At 36.8% G+C, this 24,130-nt stretch overlaps 1 protein-coding gene across 6 annotated transcripts in view; it reads left to right on the top strand.

Moving 5' to 3' along the window:
• The window catches only part of SPICE1 (spindle and centriole associated protein 1), a 58,404-nt gene extending 38,769 nt beyond the window's left edge, over positions 1-19,635 (top strand). For 4 of the 6 annotated variants that reach the window (XM_021070358.2, XM_084991198.1, XM_021070359.2 and 1 more), the window contains 8 exons: positions 806-937; positions 4,847-4,991; positions 7,530-7,754; positions 12,116-12,606; positions 13,807-13,990; positions 16,146-16,248; positions 17,004-17,091; positions 17,792-19,635. In XM_021070358.2, the coding sequence (XP_020926017.1) occupies positions 806-937; positions 4,847-4,991; positions 7,530-7,754; positions 12,116-12,606; positions 13,807-13,990; positions 16,146-16,248; positions 17,004-17,091; positions 17,792-17,845 (1,422 nt within the window). In that variant the 3' untranslated portion in view covers positions 17,846-19,635. The remainder of the gene's footprint in view (positions 1-805; positions 938-4,846; positions 4,992-7,529; positions 7,755-12,115; positions 12,607-13,806; positions 13,991-16,145; positions 16,249-17,003; positions 17,092-17,791) is intronic. The other 2 variants (XR_014824812.1, XR_014824813.1) reach the window with 1 other exon arrangement.
• Positions 19,636-24,130: the final 4,495 nt, after the last annotated feature.

A 24,130-nucleotide genomic window follows, 5' to 3' on the forward strand; every position in this document is an offset into this window, starting at 1 on the left:
GTATTACATCTTTTCAAAAAATCTATTTATGCTGTTATTTATTTTTTATGTATTTAAATTTGTTAAGCAAATATGGCCAAAAACCATTTAAGGAAATTTTATTGTTCAAAAAAAAAAAAAGCTGATTCACAACCCTAATTTACGTGTATCAATTTCTCTGGAGCTGTCTTCCTAAAAGTGCTTTTACAAGATTTATCATAGTGTTAGAGTTGTAACAGTCTTAACATTCTTCTACTCATAAGTCAGAAATCTCTAGTAGTGTACTTAGAAGCATGTATTTTTTAATCACTTGCTTCACACAGCTATATCATTTAAACTTGATACTTATTTTCAATTATATTTTGACAAACTTAATTTTTGAATTGGTAATACATTTACATGCTATGAAATTCAAAGACAGAGTAGAGTGTACAATGAAAGATCTAATTCCTGCCATTAACTTCCATTTAACCTGTTTGCTTCCTTGTTGCCAGCTGTCATTACCAGATACCAGTGTGTCCTTCTAGAGATGGCCCACATTTGTTCTAGCAATATGATACATACTTCCATCCACTCTTTTCTACAAAAATTGTAGTTACTTAATTCTATGTACCATTCTGTTTATTGTGGTCTGTTTATAGAAGGGAAGAGGTTAAAGCAGCGCTTTTAAATGAAATATAAACCTTTTAATAAAAGCATTTACTTCTCATTACTGTCACATAATATATACTTTGTAAGTATTGTCTTCTTTGACAGCTTTGAGGAGAAACTCAGTTTTCAACATGTGATGCTATGGATGGGAGTTTATTTGATGTTGTTTTTGTAGAGTGAGCTCCAACTGCGTAAAGAAGTAGAGACAAGGCAGCAACTGGAACAAGTATTAAGTGATCACCGAGAGCTCATTGATGCTCTGACAGCTGAAATTCTTCTCCTTAGAGAAGAAAATACTGCTACCCAGGTACTCAGATGAAATCCCAGACTTTTCTGTGTTTAGTAGGATAAAGCTTCTTTAAGAATATGTGATCTTACTGGGTAACACAGGGAACTATATCTAATGTCTTATAATAGAACATGATAGAAGATAATATGAGAAAGAGAATGTATATATATATGACTGGGTCACTTTGCTGTACAGCAGAAATTGAGACAACATTGTAAATCAACTATACTTTAAAAAGTTTAAAAAGAATGTGTGAGATTATTTTCTGGTTACCTTTGGTTTAGTTGTACTGAAATGATTACTTTCTTCTTTATTGTCATCAATAGTAATTGTTGTTGAACAATTTATTATATTGGAGGTGCTATAGTAGAAACTTGGACTGCAAATAGTGTATAGAATAAATCTACTGTCTTTAAGAAACTTACTGTTTATTGGGGAAGATAGAATCTACCTTTCAATGATAAATACCAATGTTAGTTATTATAGTCATTTACCCAATATGTGAAATGAGTGTTTATGGTAACTACTTTATTTTTCTTTTTAGGGCCCTGCCTGCAGCATGTGGAAGTTCCTGGGCTAGGAGTTGAATCAGAGATGCAGCTGCCGGCCTACATTAGATCTGAGTTGCATCTTTGACTTATGCTGCAGCTTGCAGCAATGCTGGATCCTTAACTCACCTAGTGAGGCCAGGGATTGAACCTGTGTCCTCATGGACACTATGTCATGTCCTTAACACACTGAGTCATGACAGGAACTCTTATGGTGGCTACTTTTTAATTTCAAAACAGCAGGGGCTACCCTTTGAGGAAGCCTCCTATAATATATGCTATTTGAAGTTGTTTGTAGTATCTTTAGTATTTTTATTCATCTTTTTTTTCTCTCAAATAGTGGTTATTATTACTTTTATTTATCAGAAAATAAATAAAACTAGAAAATCAACAGTTAGTAGACAAGCTGTGTTTGTGTCAATAGACATTAGAGATAAGACATGCAGTTTTTTATTGATATATAGTTTGCATACTATTTAACTCACTCTTTTAAAATATGAAGGTCGGTGGATTTTTTTTTTTTTTTTTTTTAGTATGTTCAAGGTTGTGTTTGAGCACCATTAACTAACTCCAGAATATTGTCATCATCCCAGAGAGAAACCCCAAATTATCATGTAGTATGAGCTCATTAGTATTCACTTTCCATTCTCTCCTCCCCTCAGCCTCTGGCAACCACAAATCTACTTTATGTTTTATAGGTTTGCCTAATATGGATATTTTATATAAACGGAATCATGCAATATATGATCTTTGGTGTCTGGCTTCTTTCACTCAGCATGATGTTTTCGGGGTTCATCTGTGTTGTCACGTGTGTCAGTACTTACTACATTCCTCTTTATTGCCCAATAATGTTCCATTATGGGGCTTTACCACATTTGGCTTATCCATTCATCAGCTGAAGGACTTTTGAGTTGTTTCTGCTTTTTAAAAATACTTTGAATGAGTAATGCTGCTGTGGACATTCATGTATGAATATTTGTGTGAACATATGTTTTTAATTTTCTTGGGAAGATGGGCTCTTTCAAGGTGTACTAATTTGTTCAACAAATCTTTATTGAGCACTTACTGTGGGTCTGGCACTGTTCTAAGTACAGGAAATACAGTAGTGAACAAAAAAGGAATGTTAGCCCTCACTGAGCTTATATTCTAAATAAATTCTTAAGAAAAGAAAAAAAAGTGTATTGTAAATTAGATGGTTATACCTAGTATAAAGAAAAGTAAATCAGGTAAGGGGTATAGGAAGTGCCCAGGATGGGAAGGTGTAAACAGGATGGGCCATGTCTGTCTGAGGAAGTGACATTGAGCAAAGGCCTGAAGGAGGCGAGGGAGCAAGCATGTAAATGGCTGAGGGAAGAACAGTTGAGGGAGAGGATCAGCAAAGGCAAAGGTCTAGAGGTGAGAGCCTGGCTGTTGAGCTCAAAGCCATCCAGGAGACCAGTGTGGCAGGAGTGGGATGTGGGACAGGGAGTGTAGGGGTAGACCAGACCAGGGAAACCAGATCATGTGGGGCACTGCAGGCTGGGTGAGGACTTTGCTCTGAGTGACATGGTAAACCACTGAAGGGTTGGGGTAGAGAAGAGACATGATCTGACTTAGATTTTAAGAGAATCACTCTGGGGACTGCTACACTGACATTAGGTCAGAGATCACCATCCTTTCTGTACTCAAGGTGCCCTCAGGGTCTCAGGACACCCCTAGATCAAGGGAACACTCAACAGTTCCATTTCTTAAGTAGTTACGTTCAAAGAACTTAGTATTTGTGTCATAACAACTCGGATGCTATGTGTAAAAAAAAATTAATGAAAATTGATAGAAAAAGCCAAATTTTTTTTCATGATTAAATAACCAGAATCATTTACTAATGGACTATGTGTACCTCTTGGGCATAGTACAGCTTCTCAAAGCTTGGAATCATATCAGACACCATCATTCTTATTTCCTATTCTATGAATTTTGCAGTGTTGCTTTTTAGCATAGCAACTACTGAGAATTCAGCTTCACAAAGATATGACACCATCAAAAGGAATGTATCTAATATTACATCTATGAACTGCTTCAAGCCAATAGGTCACCAGTACCAGACAGATGTTGAGCATCAGTGTTTCCCTTGAGAATTCAAAATGTCCTGTGGTGCCCTTGTTGAGTCCATTCTGGTGCCCCAGGTTGCGCAATGGGAGCAGTTTAGCACTAGACCTTAGGTGGTCAAACACAGAAGCACAGTATTTACAGACAGGAGTTACTGGAATAATTCAGATGAGACATGGTAGCTTGGTCTAGGTTGGAAGTGGGATAGATTGTGAAAAGTGACTGAATTCTGAATGTATTTGGAAGTCAACCAGTAGGATTTGCTGATGGGTTAGAGGTGAAGGAGAAAATGTAAGAGAAGAGTCGGAATTTTGGATTGAGCAGCTAGAAGGATGGAGCTGTTAATGATGAGGTGGGGTTATTTAGGAGGAGTTTGGTTTTGTACATTTTAAGTTTGAGAAGCCTATGTCTGTAAGATGCTGAGTTGACCGTTGGATATATGAGCATGGAATTTGGGAAAAATTTGGGCTGATATAAAAATGTTTAGTATATTTCATTCAACAGCCCTACTAATAATCCTTCTTATTTCAGACCACATCTGACTTTTATCAAATGTCTCTACATCCTGGAGCTATATATGTAGTTGACCCTTGAACAAAACCAGTTTTAACTGTGCTGGTTCACTTATACATGGATTTTTTTCCAATAAATACATACTGCAGTAATATACCACCTGCAGTAGGTTGACTCCATGGATGTGGAACCTAGAGAGCAAACTATAAAGCTATACCAGGATTTTCAACTGCGCAGAGGGTTGGTATTCCTAACTCCTGTGTTGTTCAAGTGTCAACTGTAATATATGTATATATGTATATTTTTCTCCTAACATTTTTATATATATTACCATAAAATTTTATAGTGCTCATGTTCATCAATTTAAATGTCTGTATAATGTTCTATTGTGTTTCTTCCATCTGATAGATCTCTCTCTTGGGGTAGCTCAAGATTCAGTAGGTATCAACTATGTGAAGAGATTTTGTAAATTGAAAGCCCTATGAAAAGATTAATTCTTATTATTGTAACAGTGTATATTAATTATTAATATTCCATGATTTATTTCCATTCCTATATCATGGAATTTAAAAATATTTATAATTATGTATTCTTATGAATGCACTGTTTTAGTATTTGAATCAAAGTCTGAAGTTCCTAGAATATTTAAAACAATGATGCAGTTATACAGACCTGGGTGATGATATGTTGTCTGATATGGTAGTGTTAATTGTTCTTTTTTTGTCCTTTTTTCTGTTCTATTTTATCCTATTGTTTTGTTCTATTTTGTTTATTTCTCTAGGCGAGACTTCAGCAGTACATGATCACAACAGATGAACAACTTATATCACTCACACATGCCATTAAGACCTGTCCTGTAATAAATAACAAAGAAAGTCAGGTATTAGAAAGGGGAGTCACAAGTAGAAGAAATATGGACAATCCAGGTGAGTGGGATAATGTTATTATTCCAGATTGGCATTAAAATACTTAGAGAGTGAACAAAACTGTAAGCTTCTAGGTAATTATTGGCTATTTGTGCATAAATAGCATTATCGCTAATACATTTGCCACTACTATTTCCAGCTAATATTTATTGGATACTTGCTTATGCCAAGTATTTTATAGTGTTTTATGTATATTATCTCATTAAATTCCTCATAATAGAGCTCCCATCTAATTTTCTTTTTTTAATTTTTTTTATTATTCAATGAATTTATTACATTTATAGTTGTACAGTGATCATCACAATCCAATTTTATGGGATTTCCATCCCACAACCCTAGCACATCCCCCCACCCCCAAACTGTCTCCTTTGGAAACCATAAGTTTTTCAAAGTCTGTAAGTCAGTAGCTATTCTGCAAAGAAGTTCAGTCTGTCCTTTTTTCAGATTCCACATGTCAGTGAAAGCATTTGATGTTGGTGTCTCATTGTATGGCTGACTTCACTTCGTTCGCATGATAATTTCTATGTCCATCCATGTTGCTAAAAATGCTGGTATTTCGTTCCTTTTAATGGCTGAGTCATATTCCATTGTGTATATGTAGCACATCTTCTTGATCCACAACTCTGTTGATGGACTTGTAGGTTGTTTCCATGTCTTGGCTATTGAAAATAGTGCTGCAATGAACATAGGAGTACATGTGACTTTGCGAGTCATGGTTTTCTCTAGATGGATGCCCAGGAGTGGGATTACTGGATCAAATGGTAGTTCTATGTTTAGTTTTCTGAGGAATCTCCATACTGTTTTCCACAGTGGTTGCACCAATTTACAATCCCACCAACAGTAGGGTTCCTTTTTCTCCACACCCTTTTTAGCACTTATTGTTTGTAGACTTTTTGATGATGGCCATTCTGGCTTGTGTAAGGTGGTACCTCAGAGTGGTTTTGATTTGCATTTCTCTAATAATGAGTGATGTTGAACATCTTTTCGTGTGTTTTTTGGCCATCTGTATGTCTTCTTTGGAGAACTGTCTGTTTAGATCTTCTACCCATTTTTTGATGGGGTTGTTTGTTTTTTTGGTATGGAGCTGCAGAAGGTGTTTATAAATTTTGGAGATTAATCCTTTGTCAGTCAATTCACTTGCAAAGATTTTCTCCCATTCTGTGGGTTGTCTTTTCATTTTGTTTAGGGTTTCCTTTTCTGTGAGAAACTTTTAAGTTTGATTAGGTCCCATTTGTTTATTTTTGTTTTTACTGTCATTACTCTAAGAGGTGGATCTGAGAAGATTTTGCTGTCATTTATGTCGGAGAGTGTTTGGCCTATGTTTTTCTCTGAGAGTTTTATAATGTCTGGTCTTATATCTAGGTCTTTAATCCATTTTAAGTTTATTTTTGTGTATGGTGTTAGGGAGTGTTCAAATTTCACTCTTTTCCATGTGGCTGTCCAGTTTCCCAGTACCACTTGTTGAACAGGCTGTCTTTTCTCCATTGTATATTCTTGCCTCTTTTGTCATAGATTAGTTGGCTATAGGTGAGTGGGTTTAATTCTGGGCTTTCTATTGTGTTCCAATGATCTATATTTCTGTCTTTGTGCCAGTACCGTACAGTTTTGATGACTGTTGCTTTGTAGTATAGTCTGAAGTCTGGGAGCCTGATTCCTCCAGCTCCATTTTTCTTTTTCAGGATATCTTTGGCTATTCTTGGTCTTTTGTGCTTCAAAACAAACTTTAAAATATTTTTTTTTGAGTTCTGTGAACAATGACCTTGGTAATTTGATAGGGATTGCATTGAATTTGTAGATTCCACATCTAATTTTCAAAGGAATTTTTCACTCAGTCTTATGAGGTAGGTGTCATTGTTATCCCCATTTTGTAGATGAGAAAACTAAGGCAGAGAGAGAGGGGTAGTAACTTGGCAAAGTTACACAAATAGAAAGTAGTTGAGCTAGTTTCCTAGACATGTGGGAATTTAGTGCTGGCACCTTAATTATGGTGCCCTGGATTCAGGAGGAGAAGAGATGGTCTTGGAAAGGAAAAAAAAAAAAAAATACTGAATTTCAGAAATGCATAACTTTAATTCATTTGTGGTGATGCTTTGAAAGTCTTTCTTCACCTCATGCACCGTCATCATGTGCTGTAGGTTGAATAGGACATTTAGGATTTTTCATGTTTATTACTTTAAGTAATACTTTGATGAGTGTCTTAGTGAGAAGAGTGTTTTATGTATTTAGGAGTGTTTTCTTAGAAGAGATTCTAAGAGGTGGCTCACTCTAAAACTTGACTTACACAAGATAAAGTCAGTGGCTAGGGCAGGTCTTCAAGGCAGGAGGCCCTCAGCACTTTTCTCAAAAACAGCCATTTGTTCCCAGTGCTGGCCCCACAGGAGCTTTGCCTATGAGTTATTGGTAAATGAGAATATAGACTAGAAAGTGGAGGATCTAGAAGCCACATGATTTTGCTGTCTGTGGAAATGCATTTAAGTATAAATACCTGAATTATGCTCATATTTCCTTTAAGTACTAATAGCCTCTCATCCTCTTCAGAGGGTCCAGTTGTAAATGCTAATGTCTCTGTGCCATTGATGTTCAGCGCGGAAGAAGTGGTTGAATTCCCACAGGAAGATTTGCCTGTTAAACTATCTCAGGTGCCAAACCCTCCAGAAAGTGGGAATCTGGCCAACAATTTTCCGACACATATATTTGAGCCAGCTGTGTTGTTAACACCACCCAGGCAGAAGAGCAACTCAGAATTTTCTCCTTTGCAGGATGGTAAGTGGGTGTCTTCTAAAGTTATATGGTAGGGTTTTTTTATGCTTCATATGTATGTAATGTATTGTATTCGTTGTTCCCTGATAAATGGAACTTAAAAAGACACCAATTACCATTTTTCAGGGTGGTTTATATGATGTGTATTATAGCCGTGATGAAATGTGACAATGAATTACATTATGTATCTGTAAATATTAATTAAAGTCAGATCAAAGGACCAAAGTCCTCAGCATTAAAACAGTAAGGGGAATGACATCTGTCTCTATGGTCCAAGGACATAGGAAGGGGTAAGAAATGAGGAGCTTATACTGTAGAGAGTAAGGAAAGTTTAACCAAGGAAAGGTAGGAAGTATGACTTTAAGGATTTTATAAGATGAATCTGGTTATTAACCTCTTTTTCATCAAAAGTTTTTAGCTCAGTCAGTTAAGGGAATTTTATAATGAAAGTCAATGAATGGACAATTAAAAAAACAGCTTTAGAGTCACTTTTGCAGCACAAATATAGAGAGCTTTGAATAAAAATTTTAAAATTTATTGTTAGGGAGTTCTCATTGTGCCACAGTGGAAATGAATTTGACTAGTATCCATGAGGATGCAGGTTTGATCCCTGGCCTTGCTTAGTGGGTTAAGGATCTGGCGTTGCCATGAGCTGTGGTGTATGTCACAGATGTAGCTCGGATCCTGTGTTGCTATGGCTATGGTGTAGGCCAGCAGTTATAGCTCTGATTGAACCCCTAGCTTGGGAACTTCCATATGCCGCAGGTGCAGACCTAAAAAGCAAAAACAAAAACAAAAAATTTAAAAATTAAAAAAAAGAATTTATTGTTAATTGTTAGCTCAGAGATTCTTAACTTGGAGCTCATGGATGGTCTTCAGATATTCCATGGACTACTTCACTGTTTGGAATATTATATTTATTTGTCCATGTGTGCATTTTTATGGATCTGTAGCTTGCATTTCATTTTAAAAAGAGTTTTTCAATCAAAAAACTACCTTAGACTTTTCTCCAAAGTTTTTAGAAAAATGTTATTCAGCCCTGATTTGCCTAAATTTTGGTTTCTTTAAAAGAATGTGCTTATATAGGGGAGTAGAAGAATAATTTTTGTTGTCATTGGGACCTAACAATTTTCTTTCCTGCACCCATGGCTTGTGGAAGTTCCCTGGCCAGAGATCGAACCTGAGTCATAGCAGTGGCATTGTCAGATCCTTAACTGCTAGGCCTCCAGGAAACTCCCTGGGACATAACAAGTTTTATCAGATTTTCTGCACTTTGTTTGCCTTAGAGAACATGAAGAGACCATAGAAGGTTAAAGAAAATGATAGATGCTTGCTGCTAATAAGGTGTGTTTTGTCATTAAGTCTGTAAGATCTGTGTGGTGTAGGGAGACAGTGCTAGGCTGAGGGTCAGACGTGCTGGAGTCAAAGAATGGATATGTGTAAAATGCATAACTGAATCCGTTTGTTGTACAGCAGAAGGTATCACAATATTGTAAATCAACTATACTTAAGTAAAACTTAATAGAAAAAAAGTGCTAGAGTCTAGGCCCCCCTCATTCCAGGGACAAGCTGCATGGCATGAGGCTAAGATACTTAACTTTTCCTGGGCTTTAGTTTTCCTCTCTCTCAAATGAGGGGCTTTATCGTTAATGTCCCTCCAGCTCTACGATTCTGTGAGTCAGTATTTCCTCTTCAGAGGTCTCAATGTTTATTAACATTGGTTAGATTTAGGAAATATGATTTCAATTCTGATTTATCTCTAGGTTAGATTTTCATTCCTTAAAGTAATTTTATATATGTTTGCATGGTGTTAATTGATGGTCTCTTATGAACTATTATAAATTATTTTTCCTTGGAGTTGGATAGTCCTTTTAAAGAAATAATTATAATAAATATTTTTACTCTGAAAATATATTAAATGTTCATTAAAGCAAACTATTCAGGGACTGCTGGAGACAACATTTTGTTAGCATCCTTGGCAGGTTCTGCATTGAAAATAGCACTGCACATTTCTTTTACAGAGTATAGATAGAACTACCTTTGAATATGCATTTTGGACTGGTGAAGTTTTATTATCATACTTTTTAGCATTTTGTTTTGAATGCTCACATGTGAAGAATTAGTCAGTTAACCTGAACAAGTAGACAGAGATAAAAGATACAGAGGGGCCTTCACTGGTTTAGTTATGCTTCAGACCAATTCTGTTCAGTAGAACTTTTTGTGATGATAAAAATGTTCTGTATCTGCTCCATTCAATATGGCAGCCACTATTAACTCTAATGGGATTTCTAAGGTCCTGAAATGTGGCTACCGTGACTGATGGGACTAAATTTAAATTTTTATTTTATTTTAATTAATTTAAACCTGAATATGAATAGCCACATATGACCAGAGGCTACCATATTGGACCATGTTGTTCTATAATTTCCCATCATAAATATTTTCCTTTAGCTACTAATCAGTTATGCTTTCCTTTACAGCCATGCCTCTTGAAAGAGTGGTATACATATGCTGTTTTCACTTTCTTCTCTCCCATCCACTTCTTAAAAATTATAGTTGATTTACAGTGTTGTGCAAATTTCTATCATTCACTTTTTAAAGTATTAATTCATGTTTGCAGGTAGTTTTTTAAAAAAGCACATACTAGGTTCTGCTCCTCTCCCACCTCTAGGCCTACCTTAAGAGGTATTATTTTTAGTCCAGTTTATCTTCTAATGGCCTTCATAATTAATATTAAATATTTTTATATCTCTTTTCTTGAAATAGAACTTTACACAATCATATAGACTCTCCCTTATTAAAGAAGAGGGTTTAATTCACATTATTATCTACCTCTCTTCTCTGAGCAGTTATATTTTTATTTTTAATTCTTCTATTGCATAACCTTATGACTTTAAATACTTTCTATTTTCATCTTCGTTAACTTTAGGCAGTATCTCTTGGCTTCCTTCTATGAGAGGAAAACACTCAGCTCTCTTCCCAATTAGGTTATTCTACCTAAACCACTCTTGATAAGGGCAACAGTGGCCAACACATTGCTTAGTCCAGGGTACACGTTTCTGTCCCTATGTTTCTAGGTTTTACAGTGGTATCACACACAGTTAACCACTGCCTCTCTGTTTCCTTGATACCACATTCTTATTGTCTTTTTCTTATCTTTCTAGCTGGTCCATTTCAATATGCTTTGCTAGCTTTCCCTCCTTTACCTGACGTTAAATGTTGACTTCTTCATGTCTTGGTACTTGTTTCTTCTCTCACACTATTCCTTCTCTAAATAATCTCACTTATTCTCTGCCTTCCAATACCTTCTATATGCCAGTGGCTTCCAGTTTTGGAATTTAGGCTGGGTGGTCCTTTGAGTTTCTGACCCATATTTCATTTGCTTGGTTCAATATATAGATGACACAGTAGGCACCTTAAACTCAGCATGTTCAAAACAATTCTTGATAACCCCCCTTCCCCCAAATCTGTCCTTCTTATCTTCTGCATCTCAGTAAATGGCATCACCACCCATTCACTTATGCATGCTGTCTGATCTGTGTGTCTGCCTCACTCCCCACTTTCAGTTCATCACTTTCAGTTCTATTGCCAAAATATTTCTGAAATGTATCTGCTTCTCTCCATCTCTATAGCCAACATACCTTAGTCAAAGCTACCGGCCTCTTTCTTCTTAACTACTCTAGTTACTTAAAGGTCTCCCTACTATTCCTGGTCTATTTCTAGACCTTCCAGTTAAAAAAATGTCAATTATGTAAATTGAGTCATTGCTAAAACTTCTCCAGGTTTCATTGCTTTTGGATTAAATTATAAAATTCTTAAGATGGCTTAAAAAGCTCTGCAGAAAATGGCTTCTGTTTGCCTCTCCAGTTTCACATATTCCCAGTTCTCCCTTGTTGCTACAGTATAGCCAGACTGGCCTCCTCTCTTTGCTCTCACCTATTTTGGGGCCTTCACATATGTTGTTCTTGACTATAATGTTCTTTGCTCTACTTTCTGCCACATATATAATTATTTTAAAATTTTATTTCTTCAGAGATGCTTTCCCTGCTCATTATAAGTGTACATTCATTATGTATCTATACTCCCCCACCCCCAGATTCCTAGATATGAGTTAATATATGTGTTAAAATGTGAACTTGGTAGATGGTTTTTCACAAGGATTCTGATAAAGCTCTAAGGAATGTAAAAGACTGTACTTGATTGTTAGAGAGGGTATTGCTGGTATACTCCCTGCTAAAATAATTGAGGCATTCAGAAGTCAAATCTTTCTATTGAAATACTTTCCTTGACGGGCTAATGAGATGATTTTAGTGCCAACAGTGGTTAAACTATACTTATTTATACTGTTTTAATTTTATCTACAGTATTGAGGAGGACTGTTCAAACTCGTCCTGCTCCACGAATTCCTCCAACCGTGGCAATAATTGAGAAGGAACAAAATTGGGAAAACAAGACCTTACCTACTGGCACTGACATTCAGAATTCAAGTGAAGAGAGTCATCTCTTTACTCAGAGGTGGAGGGCCTCTCACATGGGAGAAGATTTGGAGAACAAAACCCAAACACTTTTTGTTAACCTCTCACAGCCCGTCTGTGGCTCCCATTCAGGCACTCAGCAGTTGAGAAACTCTGCCTTCTCAGAAGAACCTCCAGTACTGGGAGATGGGCAACAGCTTAGAACAAATGAAACGTTAATACAAAGAAAGGACATCATGGCACGAATTGCTGAGTTGACACTGCAGAATTCAGCTATCAAGGCACATCTGAATAATATCATCAGGCCAGGGGGAGAGCAAGGGGATGGACTTCGGGAGTTTAACAAACAGGAGACAAGTCATGCAAGTGACATGTCTGCTGTGAGTATCAGTTAAAGACTGACAATGAACATAAAAGAATTTAAGTATACTGCTAGAGCATCTTAAGGTGTTTCCTTCTATAAGTGACTCTAGGTATTTTTGAGGTTACTACTAGATGGCTTATGCTTTGTCATGTCTTCATCACAAAATAAGTAGAGGTGTTCTTGTTGTGGCTCAGCAGATTAAGAACCTGACCCAGTGTTTGTGAGGCTGTGGATTTGATCCCTGGCCTTGCTCAGATGGTTAAGGATCCGGCATTGCCACAGGCTGCAGTAGATTGCAGATGCAGATCAGATCTGGAGTGGCTGTGGCTGTGGTACAGGCTGCAGCTGCAGCTCTGATTTGACCCCTGGCCCAGCAACTTCCATGTGCTGCAGGTGCAGCTGTAAAAAGAAAAAAAAAAAAAAAAAAAAAAAAAAAGAGGACAACATAAACTTAAAAAATGAGGAAATGAATGAGGAAAATAGGACAAAGGTAAAATGTATAAGAAAGCTAAAATTAAGCTAGGAATGAAATTTTAAATATAAAATGCAGAATAAATATGTCTTGAAAGCTTGCCACACGACTGCATTTTAACTGAAATCATTTTTACTCTTAAAGGGGCCCATAAGAGAGAATTATGTTTAGTTGGCTCTCAACTCATGAGTAGTGAATATTTTAGGACACAGAATGCATTTTCCTGTAGAAATGATGTTTTAAAGAATTATTAAAGTCAGAGTTTAATGTGCATATAAATCACCTGGGAATCTTGCTGAATTTTATCTCTGAATAGGTCTGAGGTAGGACCTGTGCATTTCTCATAAGTTCCCAAATAATGTTGGTCTAATGATTACACTTTGAGGAGCAAAAGTCTGCACGTTGTAGTGCTAGAATTTTGTAAGTTATGTAAACTCTGGGCTGACCTGGCAACGTAAATCTTCATTTCCTTGTTTGTGGTGAGAAAAAGGATTCTTAGTTTCAATTATGGAGTGTTTATAACACATCCTCATGCTGGTCCCAGTGATGGGACTTCCTTTTACCCTTTCTTGAGCCAAGGTGGCGCCTGTCAGGATTTTGATATTTGCCTACTGTTTAAGTTTGCAAGTAGCAAGGGCTATGAATACGAACTTGCTGGCTCTTAGTGCAAGAATTTGTTTTTACAAAAATTCAAAATTGTTTGGATTATTTTTAATATGGAATCTGTGCTCTTTTTTAAAAAAGACTTTTCCAGCATTACAACCTCTCACACCAAGTAGCATGGAGGAACGGATTGCAGAACTGAATCGACAGAGTATGGAGGCACGTGGAAAACTCTTGCAGTTAATAGAGCAGCAGAAACTTATTGGTTTGAATCCTCCCTCTCCACCAGTATCACCTATTCAGTCACCTCTCAGAGCATGGACTGGTTAGTCACAAATTCATGATTTAAAAACTTAGACACATGAAAATTTTACTTCTTTGATTCTTTAAGTATATATTTAGCTAAAAGAAATCTCCGAGCACACATATCTCAGTGTCTTCAATTTTATATAGAAAGAAACAGAATAAGTGACAGAAATGGGCCTACGAGGCTGGTCTCCTGATAGAAACTTATCCCATGATGCCTGCAGTTAATCTTTGGTGTCTGAGTTCCTGAGTTGCCCCACATCTAAATGGGATTTATTACAGTATAGGATTCACTTACAGCATATGCTGCAGCTAATTATAAACATAAGCATCAAAATGATAATTTAGAATTTCATCAGCAACAAATTTACAAGTTAAAACCGTTAAAACATTTTCATTCGTAAGTTAAACTTTCTATTCTGTTGTTAGATTTAGGAATGTGGAAAGCTAAAGGGATTCTAAGTAGTAGAAAAGTAACTGAAAAATTAGTTGTCATAGTATTCACATTCAAAAAGATTCTGATGAAATGAAGTAGATCTCAAGTTGCTCTTGAGCCAGAAAAATTGAACTATTAAGACCCTCTGAGGGTAAAAGTGCCTGAAGGTTCCAGAGAGACAAGTTTGGGCCCAGTATAAGAGACACTTCTAATTGGCAGGAATAGGGAAAGCTCTGTATCAGGAAGTGGTGTGCGCCCAGAAGTGTTCAGGCATTGGTGTTTTAGAGGAATTCTTATGTCTTGTGGCTGGTTTAAGGTATCTGCCAACAAGACTTTTTCTCTCAGAAGTTATTTCCTTTTTGAAACTCTAGACCCAGAAAGCAGAGTGATTTGGAAATTACTAGAAAATGATGGATAATGCATTTCCTTAAGGCCATTCCTCTTTGTTTATTCTAGGCTCCTTCACATTACAGCTCTGCCTACATGTCAGAAAGTCTAGAGACAACTTCTGACTAGAATAAATTAAATCATTCAATGTGTGTGAATACCAACTCTCTACTTACCATGTTCTGGGCACTGGGGCTACTGCATTGAATAGGGCAAGTCCCTGCCCAGCTTGGCTACTCCAGTATTCAAGTTGGAAAGCAGGCAGTAGACAAATAAGCAATTAAATGTGTATGAGACGCCAGTTAGTGCTAAGTGTGGTGAAGAAAAATAAAGCGGATCAAAGAGTAATTTTGTGATTAAATGAGACATCTGTTTCAGTAATTCTTTGAGGTTAACAATATTTTCATTTGTGTTGGCTCATTTAGTTTCCAACACATCCTCAGAGAAGACAAAGCTGAGACACCTATTTGATAAATAAGTAAACCAAGGCATAAAAAGGTTGAGTGATTAGTCTGAAGTTCTAAAGCAAACTGGTAGATTTGCAATCATGTTCTTCCCATTCCAGTGCTTATATGTCTAAGGTATTCTTTTAAGTAAAAGTCTCATGTTTCACAGGAACCTCTGTGGGCTGTAATGATAAGATGAAAATAAATCATATGCCATGCAAAACCTCTTTTGCTTTCCAGGGTAACCAAGGAATATGTTATAAAATTGAATAGAGTTTCAGTACTCCTTAAAGCCCAGAAATCACTGGTTTTAAGTATTGATTCATAGGAGCTTCTGTGAAATTGACTGGGATGGACATAAAGGCTTTCATTTCATTAGTAGATGCTTAGTAATTATTTGTCGGTTGATTACCTACTTCTGAAATATCAAAAATGTATATAATTATACTTGCCATTGGCCTCCAGAGCTCTTCAGCCAACTTTCCTAATTTAATGTCTTCAATAGCAGTAGTCATGTAATAGATTTAGAAGATTTAAAGTTTTACTGAGTAAACCCAGGAGTTTTCTTTCTTCTTTCCTTCCCCCCCCCCCCAAAGATTTAGATAAGCTCCTTTGACCAAGATCTTACTTGTGGATCTGACATGATACTGCTTGTCTGAAGATTCTGGTTCTCTATGAACTTGAACTGGCATGCTATTGAATTGACACTAGTAACTAAAGTTTCTTGTCTCACAGTTCATTCTTAAAAAAATCCTTCAAGTTTATCTGTGGGCCATAATGATAAAAATATAGAAAGAACCCTCAAATTTATAATGTGAGATTTGCAGTAAGACAGAAATCAGGTTAAATGTTAATTTTCATTTTAATGAAAGGTAATGGAATTAATGTTTATTTTCATATTATAGAAGGAGGAAAGAGGACAATTGAAGTATCTATTCCAGGAGCAGAAGCCCCAGAAAGCTCAAAATGCAGTACTATCTCTCCTATCAGTGGGCTAAATACAAGAAGGTAGGATTAAAATCAAAAACACAGTTTTCAGTTTATTCTCTGTGAAAACAGATGTGCTTAGTGTCTGACTTAGATTCAGATAGATTCACTCATGTAGAGAAAATAAAGTAACTGGGGAGGAAAATTGGGAGGTGGGGAGAAGAGCAGTTTAAGTAGGAAAGCACTGGGTTGGCTGTTGAAAGCAAAAATGGGATAATAAATGATAGCACGTGTGTAGGGTGCTTTATGGTTACAAAGTTAAGAGGTAGGTAGTATATGACAAGGTAGATAAATTGGGTGGGTAGTATTTTCCTCCTTTACAGGAAGTGAAATGGAAGCTCATAGAGCTGACTGGGTAATTTGCTCAGATGGGATACATGGTTAGTAGATGGTGACACCAAGAATGTTCCTGGCTCTCTGTCTCCACTCTGTATGCTACTGTTGCACTGCTCCAAGTCTCCTTATTCTTCCACGACCTTAGCCTTCTTCCCCACTCTTACACATCCAATTTTTTCCTTTCTATATTCAAAATTTATCTGTATGAGACTGTAATGGTCTCTGTACTTTCCATTCAATCTTTCTGTAAACCTAAAAATACTTAAAAAAAAAAAGTCTATTAATTTAAAAAAGATTTAGGTTGGTGAAATAATTTTCTTATTTGGATTTAGCCATTTCTTTTCAAGCTCTTGTCAGTATCGAGAGTTGTATTTTGTATAATTTTTAAAGGTTAATCATAAAAGATTATTCTCTCACTCTCTTTTATTTTTCATAAATAGATCTTCAGGGGCTACTAGTAATTCTTGTTCTCCATTAAATGCCACCTCAGGAAGTGGGCGCTTGACACCTCTTAACCCGAGAGCAAAGGTATATAATAAAACATAATTGTGAAATGTGCATAGAAGTTAGGAGGGCGAGGGTGGGAGGTCGCTGATCGGGCAATTTCCATGCTTGGTTATTATTCCTGTTGTCTTAAAGATGATATAAAATTCTCAGAAGAAAACAAATACTAATTCGCTTTCATTAGAAAAGAAACAAGCATATGCGTCTTTTGTTTTCTAGGGTAAGATAAAACTTATTAAGATTTCACCAAAGATTGGACATGATTGTTTCAGGCAGAGCCTTCCAAATAGCGGAATGACATTCCTGGCAAGACATGCAGGGGTGCTTTGTCCTTTGCTCTTATATTCTAAAAAAGGTTTAATGTAAACTATTTTAAATAATTTGCCCTTAGTTTCTAGAATGTCGTAATAAATTTAATTTACCAAGATCAGATAAATTTTTGTAATTTAAAAAAATTGTACCTATAATTTGTATAAAATACTGGATTTATTCTTTTTTTTTAAATTATGTTTCCCAAATCAATAAGGGGATCTGTTAAACCAAGGAATATCTGAGAGTGTCTCTGTTAGAGAATAAAAATTGTCAGTAGCAGTTTAATTTTCAGTACCGTTCAGTTGTGTAGGATAACTTTGATTCTATGTACTTGGTATAAATAATTGTAAATCTTGAATAGTCTCATGCTCCTGATTACTTTCTAAATCGTTTTTGTATCTTTGTTCAACAGATTGAGAAACAAAATGAAGAAGGCTGGTTTGCTCTTTCTACTCACGTGTCATAAGTTAGGTTGAATTTTAGAGTTTGCAGTAATATATTCTTGAGCTTCAACACTCCTTTTTCTTTTGCTTTCAAGTTTTTAATGTTCTTTCAGATAAATCTTACAAAGATCTTGTGACTTAGTACTAATGGAAAAAATAAATAAAGCAATCATTTTAATTTTTGACCTTTTCAAATAGATTTCTAACAAGCAACCAACCTATGAAGTCTTGTGAATAAAATTTTGACTAGAGAGCAATTAAAGTTTTATATTCTAATATTTGAGAGATATGTTTTTTATCTTTATCATCTTTATTCAGGTTTTTTTTTTTTGGCTAGTATATCTTAAATGTTGATCTATTTTATTTTTTCTGAAGAACTAAGTTGCTTTTGCATAGAACTTAGAGTAAGATACCTCTGTGTGATTAAAGTCTGGTTTTCAGAAAAATTTAACATCCCCTTTTAGGGGAAGTCACTGTAGTCCATCACTTTTTCCATCAAGTGAATATTTAGCTTTAAAAAGTAAGTGTGAGTGTATTTGTTTATATTTGCCTAAGCAGATAAGGGTAATTGTATATGTTATAAAATTCTTTTTTTTTTTTTTTGTCTTTTGTCCTTTTTTTTTAGGGCTGCACCCGTTAACTGCTGAGCCATGATGGGAACTCCTCCCTCAATACTTATTTTCATATGCTGCTCTTGCTCAAAACATAATTGATTCTTTTTTTTTTTTTTTTTTTTGTCTTTTGTCTTTTTAGGGCCACACCCATGGCATATGGAGGTTCCTAGGCTAGGGGTCCAGTCAGAGCTGTAGATGCCGGCCTATGCCACAGCCACAACAATGCCAGATCTGAGCTGCATACATGACCTATATCACAGCTCAAGGCAACACCGTATCCTTAACCCACTGAACGAGTCCAGGGATCGAACCCACAACCTCATGGTTCCTAGTCAGATTTGTTTCTGCTGCGCCACAACAGGAACTCCTATGAAGTTCTTACAGAGTCTTTAAATGTGAAAATGTCATCAGTAATGGTTATGTATCAAATAAATAATGATTGAATTCAAATATTTCAATGAGTAACATTGATTTAGTGGCTTATTTAATGTTTGAAACAAAATTGAGTACAAAATGTTACCGTCAAGTTTCCCAGCCCTGAAGCCACTATGCATTCAAGGTAGATTTTTCTTCAAGGTACCTGTTTGGTCTCAGATACTGGTTTCTGTTTTAAACTTGCTCTTTGGGAAGTCCCGTTGTGGCTCAGCGGATTAAGAACCTGACATAGTGTCCTGTGAGGATGCAGGTTCAATCCCTGACCTTGCTCAGCGGGTTAAGGATTTGGCATTGCCATGAGCTGCAGCCTAAGTTGCAGATAGTGGGTCCAGTTTGACTCCTAGCCTGGGAACTTCCATATGCTGCAGGTGCAGCCCTAAAAAGAGAAAACAAACAGGAAAAAACCCCTGCTCTTTGAATAATCTCTGCTCCCTGGCTCCATGATAGGAATTCTCAACCTGAGTGAGGTGGGAGTGAGTGATGGGGAAGAGCATTGAAACTCCTTGGGGAACTTTCTCAGATAACACTTTCCCTCTCTTGCAGTTTTAAGTCACTGTTCCAGGAAGTGTGCTGTGCAGCTCTCATTTGAGCCTCTTCATTGTTGTAGGGGCAAAAACTAATTTTCTTCTGGTGTCCCTGATTTTATTTATGTGAAGTCATCTTATCTGTATGCATTTGCATTACTAAAGATTCTTCCATCTGTATTGTACTTTTTAAAAATTTGGCATTTAATAAATACTATCCTTGTCTGGGATGTAGAACCATTTTAGTGTTATTCCTTATTTCATTCTTCATTGAAATGTCAAGTTATCTGCTTGGTTTGTGAATGCATTCTTTTGACATGTATTTTTCTTAATATTTTCCAACTGGTTGGCTCTTTATTTTTTCCCCTCCATATTCCTTTAAATCGCTTAAATGCCTTGACATAACATTTTTGAAAAGCTGCTCAAGGCGATTTGATGTGCCGCCAGAGTTGAGAACCAATGCAAAAATTTTTACCACTGTCTCACTGGCAACCTGAGGGACTGATGTTGAAGTATTCATCCTGTATTAATGTTTGTTTTTTTGATAAAATACAGCAGTAGATTGATAAAACTCCAAGAATAATAGATGCAGAGAAAGGAGCCTTTCTTTCTCAAGCCTGGAGTGGTATTGCTTCTCAACTCCAGCTGCTATCAGAGTCATCTGGGGACCTTCTAAAATTCCCAAAGCCCCACCCTCACTGTAGACTAATTAAATTAGAATCACGGGGGATGAGACACAAACTTTAGTATTTTAAAAAACCTTCTGGGATGATTCTAATGAACAGCCAAGCTTGGGGAACATCATTATAAAGACATTTATTATCCCCAAATCATAAATGAGTGCATGTTCAGTTTTAATTAACAGTAAAACTCCCCTTATCGGCTCCTTTATCAGCATTCAGAGCCAGTTGCATCCGTGTCTCTCAAAGCGTGAACCCCAGCCAGCAGCAGCAGCAGCGTCACCTGGGGTCCTTGTTAGAAATGACAGTTCTTGGGCCCTACCCTAGACCTATTGATCAGAAATTCTGGTGTCTTTTTGAAAAAACCTTTCCTGTGATTCGGTGCATGCTGAAATTTGGGAACCTTGGATCTATAGCATGGCAGATAGGTGAACTCTGTTATAATTGACTGTGATGTACTCTTATTAGTATTTACTTTTAACAGCTCAAACTCAGATTACTTGTGCTTCTTGTATTTAGACACAAGTTTTTTGATAACTTTTCCAGTATGCTCCAAAGCTGCTGATCCCTTGCTAAACTTTAGTAAACTTAGATTGATAGCTAAATTCATGTTATTCTTGCACTATATAGCAAAATCATTTGGATTAGCAGAATTTAATAGTAGTTTACGATTTGCTACGTGCCAGGCACTGTTTTAGCCACATGACTTCATAAGCTTTTTTGAGGTAAGTGCTATTATTCTTGTTTTGCAGATGAGGAAATGAGGTGCAGGGAGGTAAGTACTCTCTCAAGTCACATGACCAGAGAGTGGTGGCACTAGGATGGGAACACAAGCAGTCTTTCTCTAAAGCCTGTGCTGTGCTGTGCTCTTACAGTGTGTGTGATATGAATGCATCAGAATGCTGATGGCTGTCCTTTACTGAGCCATGCCTGTGGCAGGTACTGTGCCAAGCTGCAGTGGTCCCTTATCTCACAGTTTAAATCTCATGGTACCTATGAGTTAGACGTGTTTAAATGCCACCTAACCTCCTTTACAGATAAGGAAATTGCCCTTTGAAAGTGGATTAAGTTACTTAATGTTAGAATGCTTGTAAAATGTAAAGCCAGGACTTGAAGCTCTTTTTTAAAACAATGATTGGGCTTCCACTAACTTAAATGGCTCATATAGCATAGTGGCCAGTCACCATTATGGTAGTGTTGCTATCAGAAAGCTTGGATTCATCTCTGTTACTTGGGCTGTATCCCTTGGGCAAATTAACCTCATTTTTCCCATTTGAAAGTTAGAAATGTTTTGATCCCTGGCCTCGCTCAGTGCATTAAGGATCTGGCGTTACTGTGAGCTGTGGTGTAGGCCAGCAGCTACAGCTCTAATTCGACCCCTAGCCTGGGAACCTCCATATGCCACGGGTACGGCCCTAAAAAGGAAAAAAAAAAAAAAAGATATGTCAGAGATTATATATATATATATATATATTTTTTTTTTTTTTTTTTAGGTTAGTGAAATGTTTCTACCATTGGCCAAGTCAATGATAGGCTGGCATTGTAGTTCCTATGTATGTGAAATGAGGAAATCACCAGAGCACACTTCAGTGGCATGATAGTAGGGAGTACAAAGGCAGACCTAGTTTTTTGGTTTTTTTTTTTTGTCTTTTTGCCATTTCTTGGGCCGCTCCTGTGGCATATGGGAGGTTCCCAGGCTAGGGGTCGAATTGGAGCTGTAGCCGCCAGCCTACACCGGAGCCACAGCAACTTGGGATCCGAGCCGAATCTTCGACCCATACCACAGTTCACGGCAATGCCAGATCCTCAACGCACTGAGCAAGGACAGGGATTGAACCCGCAACCTCATGGTTCCTAGTCGGATTCATTAACCACTGAGCCACGATGGGAACTCCCAGAAATAATATTTTTTATAGGGTTGTAAAGATTAATTGAGTTTAATATAAGTAAATGTGCTGAGAACAGGACCTGACTCACAAGCATTCAGTAATGATGACTGCCAATTTTTTGGTGTACAAATAAATACACTATTCCTTCTGTGTTTCCAGATTTTTTTTTTTTTTTCTCTTTTCCAGCCATATCCATGGCATATGGAAGTTCCCGAGCCAGGGGCTGAATCTGAGCTGGAGCTGTGAACTAGGCCACAGCTGCAGCAATGCTGGATCCTTAACCTGCTGCACTGGGCTAGGGCTCGAACCCGTGCTGCCACAGACATGAAACAGATCATTAACTTGGTGGGAAGTCCAAGATTTTTAAAGGCATTCTGTAGTGAATTTGTGTTTTTCTCAAATTAATAACTGGACCCAGTGCTTTAAATTTAGAGGTATTTCACCTGAAAAGATGTTTGGAGGTTGAAATAAAACATATTGAGCATATTATTTGAAAATATAACCAACATGCTGTTTAAAAATGAGTTTATCCTATGCTTTCTGACTTTTTGACATCCTGCACATAGTAACAGCAAGGATAATAGTCTTATTTTTTAATCCTGGAGAATACGTGACTAAAGAGAACATTTCAGTGTCATAAACAAATGTATGGTATAAAGTTTTGGAAAATCATTATGGAAACTAGTAGACAAAATGTAATATAGCCATTTTTTTCTTATCAACTTTATTGAGAAATAATTTATATACAGTAAACTACCTCCATTTAAAGAGAATAGTTTATTGACTTTTATATACACACAAGTATATACACACAAAAGTACCACCATCACAATTAAGTACCATTTCTTATCATCTCCAAAAGATTCCTCCTGTCTCTTTGCAGTGCATCTCTTCCTTTGCTCCAGGCCTAGGCAACCACTGATATTCTTTTGGTCATTGTAGATTTGTTTACATTTTATATTCAAGGAATCACACATACTATTGTATTTTGTTCCTGGCTTCTTTCACTCATCGTAGTTGAGATTCATCTGTGTTGTGTGTATCAGTTCACTCTTTTTTACTTCTGGGTAGTATTCCACTGTGTAGGTATTTATCCATTTATCTGTCAATGGCCATTTGGGTGGTTTCTAGTTTTCCACTATTGTGAATATGGCTGTTCACAAGGCTTTGTAGGGACAAGTTTTTGATTCTCTTGGGTAAATACCTTGAATATGGAACAGCGTGGTATATGTTTAACTTATAAAGAGAATGCCAAATGTTTTTCTGAAGTGGTCATACTACTTTACATTCTCAACAGCAGTATATGTGAGTTCCAGTTGCTCCACAACCTTCTCCATTTGGTGCGGTCAGTTTTGAAAATTTTACTTGTTCCAGTGTCTGTGTAATGTGTGTTGTGGTGTGGAACTCCCTGTGGCCTAGAGTTATGCATCTTTCCAAGTGTTTATTGACTGCTCATACAGCTGATGTGATGAAGTATGCAGTCTTTTGCCATTTAGAAACTTAGGTGATTAGTTTTTGTCTTATTAAATGATGAGTCCTTCACATATTCTAGGTACAAAGTCCTTTGACATATATTGTGAGGTTGTAGCCATTTAAAAACAATGTTTTGTAACCAGTAAGGTACTTAAAAATAAGTATGATGGTGGCTGTGCCACAGAGCAATTAGAGGGCAAACTGCTAAACCTAGAAATCCGTCAAGCTAGGCCTATTATTTCGTGCACCTAGAGTCCTGAGACCAAAAATCCCATATCATAAAATATTTATTGCTAAAGACCCAAAGAGATAACAGCAACAAATAAATAAATTAAACAAAAATAGCTCCGCAACGTTTATTTGCTGATGATAGTGTGCGATCAGGGCCCCTTTGAATTGTTTTAGATTATTGGGCATATCTTTGATAGTGTTCAAGTCATTTCATTTAAAACAGCCTTACAATAATAATAACGTAGACTAGACGTAAACATTAAACTGGTATAATAAATTGGTAGAATGCTGGACTTCGTATTTGGGTTTGAACCAGGGACCAGACAGCAAGTGAGTGAAGGTCTCACTGGCACCGCTCGAGGATTCTCTGAAAGCCGCCTTTGGGCTGCGCATGCGCCTCTCGTCTGCCCGTCTCCGCCCTCTGGGAGGCGGGGTGGTGTTGCGGTGGTAACCGCAGTAAAC

This window comes from Sus scrofa, chromosome 13 (assembly GCF_054392235.1).
Source record: "Sus scrofa isolate SSC_HxYL_T2T_F1_AM1 chromosome 13, Sscrofa_HxYL_maternal_Yorkshire_Landrace_v2.0, whole genome shotgun sequence".
Lineage (NCBI taxonomy): Eukaryota > Metazoa > Chordata > Mammalia > Artiodactyla > Suidae > Sus > Sus scrofa.